The following is a 15430-nucleotide window of genomic DNA, read 5'->3' on the forward strand; positions in this document are numbered from 1 at the left end:
CAATATTCCAGATGAGAGGTGATCAGAATCTGTACTAGGGTACAGGACACTACTCAATAGAAAATTGAAATCTAGCTATGTATATGATTAAATTATTCTCATTTGCTGTTATATTTACTTGAGTACTATATTGTTGTTTGTCCTTTGTTCTCTCAGAGGGCCATGATCACATGAGGGAGGTGATGGTATGACATCTAAGTGAATTGCATTTAAGTGAGGGAGGACTGTGCAAGGTCACCTTCCTTACTTTCCCCTCCAGAGTTATCTGGATATTAAATAATATTAGGTCATACACCTCCCCTAATTTATGATTAATAAGCTCAAGATAAAGTTATTTGGGATTGGACAAGATTAGGAGTTCTTAATGTGATATATGGAAACATTTCTTCTAAAATTTTTTTGACAAGCATATTTTGAAATAATTAATATTATATTGTATGCCTTTAAAACATTATTCCAAAGTATTCATAAAAATAGGACCATGACACACAAAAAAGGTTAAGAAATCCTAGATTAGATGATGCTTAATATCCTCCTCTGAAACATAATTAAGGTTCTAAGTAATTTCCCCCTCCTAAACCCAGGAAAATATATCAAAACTTTTGCCTTTTCTGTTGTTCTTTTTTTTTTTTTCTTGAACATAATTGAAGAAGTGAAGTTCTTCTAAAAGATTCAAAAGTGAAATATTCACAGGCAGATTATTTGAAAGTTCCTAGATTTACCCTGACATACCCTTCTAAATTATGTGACATCTTTCCCCCCACAGGGAGTTCTCTTCAACTGAGTAAAAAGTTTAAATTGGTTCTGAAATGTTGCCTGGAGCTCCAAAATGGCATTCACAAGGCAAGGCAAAAAGCAAGATATGTTTCTTTCCCTAAGGTCTCTGTGGCTGGCCTGCTTAAAAGCAGTCATATATACTGTTTCTATATACTATTTCTATACTGTGGCTGACCTGCTTAGAAGCAGTCATGCACTTGGAAACTGTTGGGGAAAAAAAAAAAAAAAAAAAGATTTGAACCTAGATCCATCCTCTCTATCCTTTTTTTTTTGAGGGGTGATTCGGAATTCTGGATAATAATATAGTTTTATAAATTTAGAAGGGAATATAACTTGAAACTTGAAAATCATATACTCCAATCCCCTCATTTAATAAATTAGAAATTTATATTTGACAAAGGCGAAATTACTTGCCTAAAATCACATGGATAAGAAGTTATAGAGTAAAATTTGAACCTGGGTTCTTTTATTTCATAGCCCATATTCCTTCCACTACACCTCTCTGCCTCCTGTGAATGTAAAGTTATGAGAATACTAATAACTATCCTTGTTTTATATTGACAACTAATTGTGATTGTAGAACTAGAGCTATTGTATGTACTGATTTTATATATGACCAGAAAAGTTAAGAGACTTATCTATATAGTCACATATACAACAAAAATAATAGGCAGGATTTAAACTGAAATGAGAGTGTTTGTTATTCAAATACTCTAGCCACAGTCTTATATCATATTCTTAGTGAAATGCTTTCTTCTCTTAAGATACTGAGTGAAAAATACCACTGTTAAACTAGTTGTCATGTCCTCTGGATTGTTGTAATCATTTGGAAAATATAATATTGTGATAAAGTTGCTGAAAGCTATACATATATATATATATAACTTTAATTTTAATTTCACATCTTATAAGCTTTTATAATATCTTTAAAAAATCCTTGATTTATTTTAGCAAGATCACTTTTCATCATTTGAATACATTTTGTTTTTTCTCATTTCAGTTTTACTAATCCTTGCCTCCAATATAAGTTTAATTTAAGATTTGTCAGTTTTATCAAAATCCTCTCACTATTTTTTTTTTGCCAAAAAACAAAACAAAACAAAACTCTCCCTTTAGAAGTATTCAAATGAAGTTATCAAGCCAACTGAATTAGGTTTTTAAAGAGAAATTGAGTTTATTATTATTATCTATTTAAATCCTCTGCACTTCCAGTAAAAACACTATATAATTTCTGGCCATTTGACCCTTCAAACCTTGTTGATAGAGTTTTCCATTATAGGAATATTTGCTTGCTTAGGAATTGGAGTCAGATTTGAATTTTGAACGTGGCACAATAAAAAGAGCACAGTCTCTGGAGTCAGGAAGACCTGAGTTTAAATACAGATCCAGATGCTCATCAGCTTTATGACTCTGGGCAATTTATAACCTCTCTCAGCTTCATTTTCTTTATCTGTAAAAGAATGATAATAATAGCATCAGCCCACAAAGTTTTGTAAGAATCAAATAAGACTGCAAGCTTTAAAACATTTATTAAATAAGTAGAATCATTGTAATAAAAGCCAGTACCTATAGATGATAGTTATTATTATTATTCTATAAGTTATTTGTGATAAGATAAGATCTATAAATATCTAAGTGATACAAGGACAAAGTATCACTTAAGAACTTTGAAATCTATTGTATGAGATGGGATTCAATGGCATAGGAGTGCCCAGCATGGCATGCCCTCATCAGAGAAGGTGCTGTGCTCTATGAGCAAAGCAGAATTGAATTAGCCTGAAGGAAAAGTGAAATGCTCAAAATTAGAAAAGCTATCCCAAATGTTCATATGGACTATTTGTGTTCGACCTGTGGCAGAGCATTCTGAGTGCATATTGGTCTGATAGGTCACAGTCAGACAAACTATATATATAAAATATAATGTCATTTTGCTCATCCTCAAAAATGAAGGACAACAATGATGATAGCTATTATTATTATTTTATAATGTATTATTCCATTATTTATCTATATATCTATATAAATGTTTATTTATTTTTTATTTAATAAAATAAGTGTTTTGTTAATGTTTTATACATCACTGTGACTTCCCAATGACTCATTCAACTTGTCTATAAAACTCTTTTTTTTCAACAAATAAATAAAGCAAATCAACATATTTTTCATATCTTATATCTTATTCTTCACTTCTCATCCATCACTTCAAATGATCTGCTTTGGTAGTCCTTTGATCAGATGTGAGTTTTAAAATGTTTATGCATGAACTCTTTCTTTTGAAAACAGAAGAATATGTGTGTGTACATATTTATGAATGTATATGAATATGTATTTGAATGTTTAGAAATATATAAGAAAGGTATTGGATATACATTGAATATAGATAATGGATATCCTATAGGGGGAAAAGCATTTGGCTATGACCAAGAAAACATGGAAGTTAGCTCATGTAAAATTAGACGAAACACTTAATACATCTGAATTTTATTTTCCATATCTCTAAAATGGTTATAAGAAACTTTTCTTTCCAAGGCATTAGAAAGATCAAGTAAAATAAGGTATGTGTAAGCCTTGAAAACGAGAATGGGCTATATAAATGCTAGGCGTTATTATTATGTTAAATGTTGTTATTGTTTGTTCTCCTTTATCAAAGTGGATCATGGTTTAAGGAGGTGATGCCATGACATGCAAGAAAATTGGAAAATTGAGGGAAGATTATACAAAGTCATCAGCCTCATTTTCTCTTCCAGAGCCAGAAGTTTGACAGATTCCAGGGGCAAGATATAGATCAGGATGACTAGAGATGGCCTTGGATGCAGTGGGAGACCTTGTTTTTTTTTTTTTTTTTTTTTTTTTTTTTTTTTTTTTTTAAGTTAAGATCTTTTAACAAGTTTGACTTAGGCAACCACCCATTCAGTGATTAAGGCTTGATAACAACCCAAGTGTATAAATGCCATCATTATGCCTGTTTCTAAAAGTGAGGAAATTGAAGTAGAGAGATTAAGTGATTTGTGCAGGATCACATAGCTAGTGAGTGTCTGAGATCAGATGTGAATTCAAGTCTTCTTTCTTTAAAAAAAAAATCAAATATACTTAGTTATTTTTTAATGCACGTTGCTTTATGAATGATATTGGAAGAGAAAGATTGGCACAAGAGGGAAAACCATGGGAGAGATTAAAAAAAAAAAAAAACAGAAAAAAAGAAGCGAACATAGCATGTGTTGATTTATATTCAGTCTCCCTTTGTTTTTTCTGGGTTAGATAGCATTTTCTATCCAATCTGCTTTGAATCACTGAACCCAAGTCTTTCATTGTTGACCACCACATATTCTTGCTATTAATGTGTACAATATATTCCATGTTGTCATTTTTTGCTTAGCATTTGTTGATGTAAATCTTTCCAAGCCTTTTTAAAATCAGCTTGTTTGTCATTTTTATAGAATAATAATAATGCATTATCTTTATAAACCACAACTTCTTCAGTCATTCCCCAATTGAAGAGCATCTATTCCTTTTCCAATTCTTTGCTACTACAAAGAGAGCTACTACAAACATTTTTGTACATGGGAGTCCCTTTCCCTCCTTTATGATTTCCTTAGGATACAGACTCAGTAATGTCACTTCTGGACAAACAGTAGGCACAATTTGATAATCCTTTGGGCATAGTTCCAAATTGCTCTCCAGAATAGTTAGATCATTTCACAACTCCACCAACAATGCATTAGTGTACCACTTTCCCCACATCCTCTCCAACATTTTTCTTTATTTTTTCCTGTCATTTTAGCCAATCTGAGAGGTGTGAGATGGTACCTCAGAATTGTTTTAATTTGCATTACTCTAATCAATAGTAATGGTCTTCTTTCCTTGAGGCCCAGTACTATTTATTAAGCTACATGTCTATTCACAGGTAGAATCCTGGAACTTTTCTTCTGATTAGTTGGAAAAAAGAATATTGGTGCCTGTGGCACACAAGAGCATGTCACTTATAAACAAAAAAGCAATCATGCAGTTAATTCTCTTTTCATGTGCCAAGAAATTAATTCTTCATGGTACAAGACACGATAATTTGTCATTCAGGGCATATAAGATAGAAAAAAGAACAACCAAATGCACTCTCATTTTCCACTCATTAATTGCTCATGAACTAGATAATTATAATTAGGATTAAAAAAGTAGGTGCTTGTTATGGGGATGGGAAGCTCAAACTAGGGTCCAAGGTCAAGCACTTAGAAGGGGGCCATCTACTTTTATTTTCCTTTATCATGCCATTACTTGTCAATTTCTTTTTTACTTCTATTGCAGTAAGGGTGAATTCAAAGTTGTGTTAATTATTGATCAATACAAAAATCTAATCAAATGAAGCACTAAATCCAAACTAATAACCATATAATTATATTTTGGTTTAAATTTTTAAATATATTTATATATGTACATTTCATGTTTGATTCATTGATGATGGGAGAAAATGGTGGTAAAATGATTAGGAACTGAATAATTCTAAATATTTCTAACTCTATAAAACTATTTACTTCTACCCATTGACAGTATGAGAGTACAGTATCATTATCATCTTTAAAAAGTTTATTTTCCCAATGCATGTTTCATTTTTTTTTTTGCTCTTTTTTATAATTATATGTCAATATTCATTGGAAAAATTTAAAATCATTCATGACAATTTTCTTCATTTTCCTCTTCTTACTTTTCTCTTGCCTCACCTAAATCTCTTCTCTCCCCTCTTCTCTGATACTTCAGTTCCTTCTTCTTTCAACCCCCCTTGCATTTTTCCCCTATTATTTTTTTTAAACAAGGCTTAAATTAGATTGGTATCTACTCATCATATATCAAGGGTAAGAAAGTAATTGGTCTTATAATCATGTATAAGTGATATTAACCAGATATATATATTTTTAATGGTGTTTTTCCGGCATGACACAGGAAGAAAAGGAACAAATAAAATGTTTTCTACAAAAAGAACAGAGCATTGAACTTAAAATAAGGGAGCCTTGCATCAAATACATTCTATGACCTTGAGCAGTTCATAAAAACTTCAAAATGGGCATAATAATGCTCTAACACTTCCTATGAAATAATGTCAAGTTGGGGCAGGAAGAAGATAACAGGATAGATCACTGGCCCCGAAGTCAGGAGGACCTGAATTTAAATCTTGCCTTGAACACTTAACACACTTACTTACTGTGTGAACCTGGGAAAGTCACTTAACCTGAATTGCCTTGCCAAAAAAAGAAAGTAAAAATGTCAGCCTGTCATGATATAATGAATTTAATCAAACATTTATTGAGTGCCTGCTATGTGTCAGGCATTGTGTTGTATTGTGGATATAAAAAAGAGATAAAAGCTTTTTATGGAAGGTGGAATTTTGGTTGGAACTTAAAGCCAAAGGTCAAGTAGTTAGAGTAGGTCAGTAGTTAGAGTAGAGGAGAGAAGACATGCCAGGCATATGTTGTGAAAATGTCAATATTCTTATTTGACTAATTTCTTGCAATTTTTAGTAATCTCTCTGGGTTTAAACTGGTCTCTCTTTGTTTAAACTGATCTCTCTTTTTAATCTATATGCACCGTTCTTTCTCATATTCCTATCCCTATTTTCTCTCTCTTTTTTTTCCCCGAGGCATTGGGGTCAAGTGACTTGCCCAAGGTCACACATATAACCATTTCTCTCCCTCCTTCTGACTCTCAGTTTCTCTCTCTCTCTCTCTCTCTCTTTCTCTGTGTCTTTCTTTATCTCTCTGTCTCTGTCTCTCTGTCTCTCTGTATTGCATTGTCAAATATTACTTTTATACTCTCTTTAGGCTTAAGAAGGACTGCCACCTGGTGGTAGAATATTAACTGTGGGCTATACAGTGGTTACACAATACAGAAAAAATGGTTATACAATAAAGAAATGATCCATTTATTTTGTCATTCTGCCTAGTTCATGCTGTTTCCAAGAAAATATTGTAGTGAAGAACAAAGACTGCCAATATTACATAAGTAGAATAATGATCACAATTTTCTATTTCCCAGTTGTTCATGACTGTTCAAAACAAATTGATAGTGGTTAAGCAGGCTCATTAGGTAATTCCCTTATCTTAATTGCTTATCATTACATTCTTTGGCTTGTTTACAATCTACTTTTTCTTATTACATTGTTCCCTTACTTCTATTCTATCAAACTATTTTATCAATGTTATTTTCAATTGTTTAGATGCTTTGTTTATATATTTCAAAGAATACAATTTGTGAAAATGTCCATTGTAGTTATTTGGGAATGACCAAATGGGATTTGCTTATTAACAAGCTAATAAAATGTCTTTTCCTTTATTTGTTTTCCCTCACATAGTTCAGTAATATAGTACTTAGAAATAAAAGAAATAAAACAAGAATAATAAATGGATTTGCCAAAAAAGAGTACACTTGTTAGATCTGTGAAGTCTAATTCTTCCATTCTGTTTAAAAGTTGTCAAATTATAATATAACTTATCTACTCTTCTCTATAATGATCATGGACAACTTGGACTGACATCCCAGAAGTGAAACAAATTAAAAGGTTAGAAAGGGTTAGAAAATAGAACCTATGTGTAAAAGCTGAAGAACTAAATAATTTATTCTGGGCATCTTAATAGCTGTCTTCAAGGGTTTTCTATATGGAGAATGTATGAGTAAATGTTTCCTACTTCCATTAAAAAAAAAAAATAAAAGAGAGGAAAAAAAAACCAAACAAACAACAATAGCAGCCATTTCTAGAGAATGAGGACAATATACATTTCAAAAAGATTTCCCTGGAATTGATTTCAAAAACAGCACAAATTATCTATCTAGCTAATTTAGGTATGGGACCACCTAAAGGTGGTATTCTGTTAAAATCCATGGCAGTCTTATTATTCAAAGAAATGTGGGAATTTTTTTTTTCTTGCCTCAGGTCTTTTTCCTGGAGAGTACTTCTTTTCTCATGCAAATACAACTACTCTAACTACTCTAAGCAATTATTTGGATATTTTCACTTTTTTGAATAATTGCTTGTGAAATTAGTCTTAATGTGTTTTTTCCTCCTCGGATATTCAGTTTCATAAAAATATAAAAATTGCTCTCTTGACCTCAGTTATTTCTTTTATTGCTAGGTTCATTTTCATGTTGACTAGTTGCAATTTCTTTAGTTTTCCAATGCTTTTTGTGTGAATTTAATCTTTGCTATTTAATTTTATTAACCCTTAAATTTTTAGTATTAAATATACATATATATATATATATATATATATATGTAAATGTGTATATGATTGTGTATGTGTATGACAAGGTCAGATTAGTTTCCTTGGAGATTTTTTATTTTATTTTATATTAAACATCTGAGTTTGAAAAAAAAAAGATTAAATTGTTATAGTTTAGAGCTTTTTTTTTTGCTTCTAAAAAACATTATGCATTAATCTCTGTGTTATAGGTTTACAAATCACTTATATAATTTCCCAGTCACTAATAATATCAACATTTTCAAATAATCATTTATTTTAATTGTCTGGACATACAGATCATTGATAATAATAATCATTTAGATATCATTTTAAATGTAAAGCTCTTTCCACATGTTATTTCATTTTATCCTCAAAAACAACCCTGCAAGTAAGCTGATGCTATTATTAACCTTATTTTACAGACAAAGAAAGCAAGGAAAATAGAGTTTAAATTATTTGCCCAGTTTCACACAGTTAATGAGTTTCTGAGATTGGATTTCAATTTAGGTCTTCCTGACTTTAGGTCTAATATTGTACCAATGAGTTACTTCTAAATGAACAATAAAAAAGCCTAAACAAGGTGAAATTCATAAATACAAATAGCCCAAGACTTAAAATAATTTATATATTTATTCTTTCAAATATTTATCAAGGTCTTTCATTTCCTGTATGTACTTTTGATAAATATTAGACTGATTATCTGAATTTGTTTATCCAAATCTTTTCTGTATATTTTAAAAACAATTTATTGATACTCTTGATCATTCTTTTAAAGATAGTCATTAAATTGATAGGTTTGTATAATATCCTAATTGTAAATCCCAAAGTTATTTCAATTCAAAAAACCACCAGGCTGCTGCCACAGCAGCAGCAACAGCAAAACTTTTAACTTCATTGGTGTGAACTGCTCCTTCTATGGTTACAGATCATAACCTGTTCAAGTTTTTGGTTAATATGCTTCAATAATAATAATCTAGCATTTATATAGCACTTTAATCTTACAATAGCCTTTGAAGTTTTGGTGCCATTATTTTAACCATTTTTTACAGATGAAGAAACTGAGGCAGATAGCAATTTGTATGACTTGCCTCGGGGCACATACATACTAAGTGTCTATGACTATATTTGAACTCAATCAGTAAGAACTGGCAAATAAATAATAAAATAAAAATAAAAAATAAGTAATAAAATAAAAATTAAAAAATAAATATTTAATCAAATTCCACTAGGTTACAGGCATTGTTTTAAGCACTGTACAAAGAAACAAAAGATAGTCCCTACCTTGTTGGAACTTCCAATTTAATGGGGATAGACAATATATATATATATATATATATATATATATATATATATATATATATGCAAAGAAAGCTACATGTAAGATAAAAGGGAAATAATAAATAATAACAGGGGAAATTCCAGAATTAATGGGAGTTGGGGAAGGCTTCCCATAAAAGATGGAATGTTAGATGGGACTTAAAGGAGGCTAAGGGCAGGATTGAAGAGGAAGAGCATTCTATCTTCTTGATTCCAGGTTCAAGATTCTATCTACTACTTCACCTAGCTACCTGGGACAAAAACATTAGTGGCCAATATTCTGATGATATCTTTTTATGTTTAACTTGATGTACCTCAATTGTTCCTTAATTGACAGACATATAGTTCCTTGGGCCATTACTCAAATTGTCTCTATCTTTTAAAAATAAAAATCATAAGCATTTATTAAGCAACTGTTGTGTGCCAGACACTGTGCTAGGGGAAGAATACAAAGACAAAATTGAAAACAGGCTCTGACTTCAAGAAGCTTTCATTCAACTGATATAAAGCAATATGTATACATATAAATATTTTTTGTATGTGTTTATACATATGTATCTATGTATTGATACATATACATATAAATACATACAGTAATTTCAGATTGGTGTTATGGAGAGGGGAATTGATAACAGCTGATGTACTCAGCAAAGATTGCTACTTGAGCTTTGACCTGAGCCTTAAATGGAACCAAAGATTTCTAAAGGAAGAAGTGAAAAGGGAAAGCATTTGAGGCATAGGGACAGCATATATAAATATACAGAGGTAGAAGATGAAGGGTTGTACCTGGAGTACTGCAAGCAAACCAATTTTACTGTTGTATATGATTTACCTTATCTTTGTCTGACATAATATTTGAAAATTTTATCTCTAAATATGAAGAAATTTGAAAATATTTTTGTTAAATTTCAATCAACTAATAGTAATGAATCTTCTCCCCAAACATATATTTATATAATATGACTTTCATGAATGTATGTATGTATATATAGAAGTAATTATAAGAAAATTTCATTCTTTCTACTTCTAGATAAATAGATAATGAATGTGGCAAGGGCTATTTTCTCCAAATCTTACTTCCACAGATATTAAGCAAGATTAAAAAAAAAAAAAACAAAAAAAAACAAAAAAAACAACTTATGTTTAATGAAGACAACTTATACATTTAATGTGAATCTTCCCTAAATCTACTGTTTTATTTTTTTATTTTTTAGAATTACAAAGTAGTTCTTGTGGGAATCCAGGTGTTCCACCCAAAGGTGTCTTATATGGCACTCGGTTTGATGTTGGTGATAAAATCCGCTACAGCTGTGTGACTGGCTATATTCTGGATGGTCATCCTCAACTAACCTGCATAGCCAATTCTGTCAATACAGCATCATGGGATTTTCCAGTTCCCATCTGCAGAGGTAAGACTACTTTCTGTTTTATATATATATATATATATATATGTATATTTATGTAGAGGTCACTTTTATGTTAGCTTTTATTAGTAGTTTATTAAAATAGGCTATGTTAACACCTCTTTTGTCCTAACAATCTGTATACCACTTAATTCAACATTATTTATTTATTTAATATTTAAATTAGTATAGTAAAACCAGCTTTTTCTATTTGACAATTCAATTCTCTGAAATAGTGGTCCAATATTTTATATATATATATATATATATATATATATATATATATATATATATATATATATATATACATATGTATATATATATACACATGCATACATCTTTAAAGAAAAATAAAAGAAGATGGGCAGAGAAAAGAGAGAGAGGGAAGAGGAAGGGGAGGAGAACAACATTCAAGAGCCTATGCATTTAAGGATTTTCAAATATTTCTAAATGTAATCAGGCAGTTGTGAATTTGCTTTTAATGTTATTATCTTTTGCAAAGGAACATTAAAATTTTTTCTAACAGTAAATTTCAACAGTAATTGATGCAATAAAGTGTAATAAGATGAATGTGTAATAGCACACAGGTTATAACATCCATATGTACACATACGAGTACACATACAACTCATTACATTAAAATTCCCACTGAGGTAACTATTTTTTATTTAACCTCTAAAAATTCTTGCTCTAAAGGAAAAGTCATGAACTCCACCAATGGTGAGCAATAGCTACTTTTGTGCTTACTCTGAGCATAGAAATGTTGATAGAATACCTGCCCAAGGAAGAGATTAATATGAATTGTTCTTTCATATTTGTTTATGCAGACTGTCAGATATAGAGACTTTATAGTGAGTTTTTCAGGCCATAGAAGGAATGACATTTATCATCAAGGTGGGATCAATAAGAAATTAAGCAATTTTTAAAAAGGCAATTGACTTAGGAAAAGATCATTTTGCCTGCCTATTATTTCTTTTAGCCTTTTCTTCTCATTTCAGTTTCATATTTTAGAACATCATTATCATATAGTTTCCCAATATGAATTTCTTTTTAAGTTCCCACTCCCTTTTATTTTTTTTAATTCCTAGTTGCCATTCCTAAATCCTGTATGCTTTTCCACAAAAAGTATTTTTGTTTTTGAAGGAAAGGAGCAGTTACTGAGATCTTGCAGATTTTTTTTTCATTTGTATAACTGCATTTTCAAATGGTTATCACATGCATTTGAATCTTATAACAACCCTGCAAAAAAGGAAAGAAGGTATTATTGTCCTTACTTAACAGATTACAAAATTGCAATTCAGTCATATTCCATAACTTATTTAAGGGCATGAATCTAATAAAAGGGAATCAGAATTAAACCATATGTCCTCACTCAGTCTTCTCTCTGTTATGTCACATGACTGTGATGGTATGTCTGTTGGGCATCTATTACCTAAAGGTGTTTTTAGTACCATGATTTAACATGTCACAAAGTTAATTCCAAATCTTTCGCCCTAAAGATGTTGCTTTTCTCAACTTCCTTAATTCTGTTGCTAGCATACAAGCTTCTCAGCAATATAGACTAAAAATTTTAAAGTCATATTTTATCCTTCTACTCCATAACTTCCCTAAATCTAGCTGTGGCTAATTTTGTCAACAGGAACTTAGTTGTTCAATAAATATTTATGAAGCATCAATTCTTTTCCAGTGTCCCACTCTGGGGATACAAATATAAAAACAGGAAAGTAAATATAAAATAAATGAATGAGTAAGAAAACATTGATTATTTATGTTTTAGTTGTATGACAAGAACAATAGCATATTTTCTTTTTGTTATATCTTTTTGTTAACTGTTGAATGTTGTGTCTCATTTTGTTTAAGTGTCAAAGCTAAGCTACTGGAGGATTAGCCTGAGACAGGTCCAGTCCAAAATAATTGGCCAATCATTCAGGCCTGAAACAAAATGATCTTATAATGTGGGAAATGGACAATATAGAGGATGTTGCACCAGCATTAATCTTTATGCTCTGTGTCCTTAAGAACTGTACATTCCAGATAATGTCTATAAAGTGTTTTTATGCCCTCCAACAGGAAGAGCCAGTCTCTTTAAGACTCAGTTTACTTTCAAAGTAGTTTAGAGGAATCATCTAGATTACTGTTTTTAGAGGATGAAAGGAGATTTCTTCCCTCATTAGAAAGGACAAATTCAGATTAATGAGTTCTGCTCTGCCTTTGCTGGTATGAGCAGTTGAATAGAATAAAGAAATAGAAATTTCTCTAAAATAGAAATAGAAATAGAGAGACCTTGAAGGAAATAACACACATAAAAGAAGTGATCTTCAGAGCAGTTGGACAGTCCCAGTAAAATAAAAATAAAAAACAAAAAATCAAAGGAAATTTTGGTGATGTGTGGTGATAGTGATACAAAGGAGAGTTAGAACTGAAGGGATGTAAATAGTCTTTATATGGAAAGTGGTAGCTGAAACAGGTCTTATGATTATACCTGAGGCCTGAGTTCTGCTAGCGAGTGTTAGTGGGAAAGAGAAATAATATACAGACACAGAAAGACAGAGACACAAAGAAAGCATGTCTAAGAGTGAAAATAAAGGCTTTTTAAAAACTCATAATACACCTCTTCTTGTTTTCAGCAAATTGACAGGGGTCCAATTGGCACATTAATCTATATCCTTAATTCCAGAAGTATCAGCAGTACCCTTTCGATTGCCTCCCCTAAATGCTCCCCCTAAAGAATAACAACATGATATATATAACAAATTTTTAGCTGGTCTCCCCTCCAAAAATTTTTTTTAAAAAAACTAAAAACTCAGTTTCTTCAGCACAATTGTTAGACAATTCTAAAAATCCAAGGATGTATTTGGTTTTCATTCTCTCATCATTGTGAACCTGATTTGGCATGCTACAATGACTGGCTGTGCCCATATATATTTATAGAACTGAGGACTGCTGGTTCACCTGCAGTGTCATTTTTCCTCCCAAAACAGTCATTCAAAATTAAACAGTCATTTCCCTATTCACACAAAAACTAAGAGGGCCCTTCATTTAGCAGCTCAACTCTAGGTATTAGGTCTACAAAGATACTCTACTCCAGTAAAGGCAGAGCAGAATTCATTAATCTGAATTTGTCCTTTCTAACAAGGGAAGAAATCTCCTTTCATCCACCAAAAAAAGGTAATCTAGATGATTCCTCTAAACTGCTTTGAAATTAAACTTAGTCTTGAAGAGACTGGCTCTTCCTGTTGGAGGGCATAAAAACACATTATTTGGAATATACAGTTCTTAAAGACACAGAGCATAAAGGTTAATGCTGGTGCAACATCCTCTATACTGCCCATTTTGTTTCAGTCTGCATGATTTGGTCAGTTATTTTGGACTGGACCTGTCTCAGGCTAATCTTCCAGTAGCTTAGCTTTGAGATACTTAACATTCAACAGTTAACAAAAAAGATATACCTATTTTTCAACAAATGTAAATATTGAAAACACCTCCAGTAAATTCATCTGAATAAAGTTCCTTTTCCTGGATTACCATCATTTTTCACCAGCCAAGCATCAGAGTGTTTCTGGAATTTCTTATGCAGCTAAGGCAATGTGATATATAGAATACTGAACCTGGATTTGGGAATTCACAATTTAAATTTAGTCTCTGATACTTCATAGGAGAGTTACTCTGGGCTAATCATTTTAACAATTTCTCTAACTTTAAAATGGGACTAATAAAGCACTTACTCTCAGGGTTGTTATAAGGATCAAATGAGAAAATATTTATAAAAATGCTTATCATAATGTTTGACACAAAGTAGCAGCTCAATAAAAGTTTTTTTTTTCCCCTTTCCTTTTCCTCCCCCAACTTTCTTTGTGGATGTCTTCTACTCTGGTGGCCAGAAAATAATGTCAATTGTTGTGGCCTTAAGTCTCTTAAGTAAGCTAAGTCTCCAGACTTAGCATGTTTCCATGCCATTTTAAGGAGAAAACAACAACAACAAAAAACAAAAAAACAGATAACTTGAATGGGGGGAGATCTTAGGATAGTTGGTCCCACTGCAGGACAATTCACTTTCTTCTACAACATTCATAACAAATATTCATCCAGATTTGACTTGAAAACTTAGTGGAGAAATCCTTTATACTTTTGATTGTCCTAATTTTCAGGAAAGACTTCAGGAAATAACTTGAACTAAATTTTGTCTCTATATATCTTCTAACTACTTCATAGTTCTAAGTTCTGGGACCAAGTAGAACAGTTTTAATCCTCTTTCACAGGTTGTAGGGTGTGGGTTGTCTCCTTGGAGGTCAGTCAGAGTCAGGATAAATTAAAGTCTTTAGGGGGAGAAGTGAATGGGGTAGGCAAGCAGAATCTTGGATTTGGGAGTCCAGAGTCACCAACTTCTCTCCTCCTTGTCCTGCTGCCAAGTCCTTCTCAGGTCCCTCTCCCTCTTCCCTCTAAGCCTTGCCTATCATTATCTTAACACCAAATATTCAGCAAGCACCAAAGGTGAGAAGAACCATTTATCCAAATATATGCTAATAGAGTCATTGTCTCACATCAAATAGATAATTAGCCTTATGTGTTTGGTTGTCTGATTCAAGCATACCTTTTTGGAATTTCAGCTCTTTTCAACAGGAGAATTATTCAAATATTTGAGAATATGATCATGTTGTCCCTTAAATATTCTCTACTCCACAAGTAAAATTTAAGTGATCTTCCTGTGGA

At 31.6% G+C, this 15430-nt stretch overlaps 1 protein-coding gene across 1 annotated transcript in view; it reads left to right on the forward strand.

Annotated features, from left to right (window-relative positions):
* Positions 1 to 15430, forward strand: part of CSMD3 (CUB and Sushi multiple domains 3) — a 1577676-nt gene that overhangs the window by 377023 nt on the left and 1185223 nt on the right. The window contains 1 exon segment of the mRNA XM_074266680.1: positions 10532 to 10726. Within this exon segment, the coding sequence (XP_074122781.1) occupies positions 10532 to 10726 (195 nt within the window).

Source organism: Sminthopsis crassicaudata, chromosome 1 (assembly GCF_048593235.1).
Source record: "Sminthopsis crassicaudata isolate SCR6 chromosome 1, ASM4859323v1, whole genome shotgun sequence".
NCBI lineage: Eukaryota > Metazoa > Chordata > Mammalia > Dasyuromorphia > Dasyuridae > Sminthopsis > Sminthopsis crassicaudata.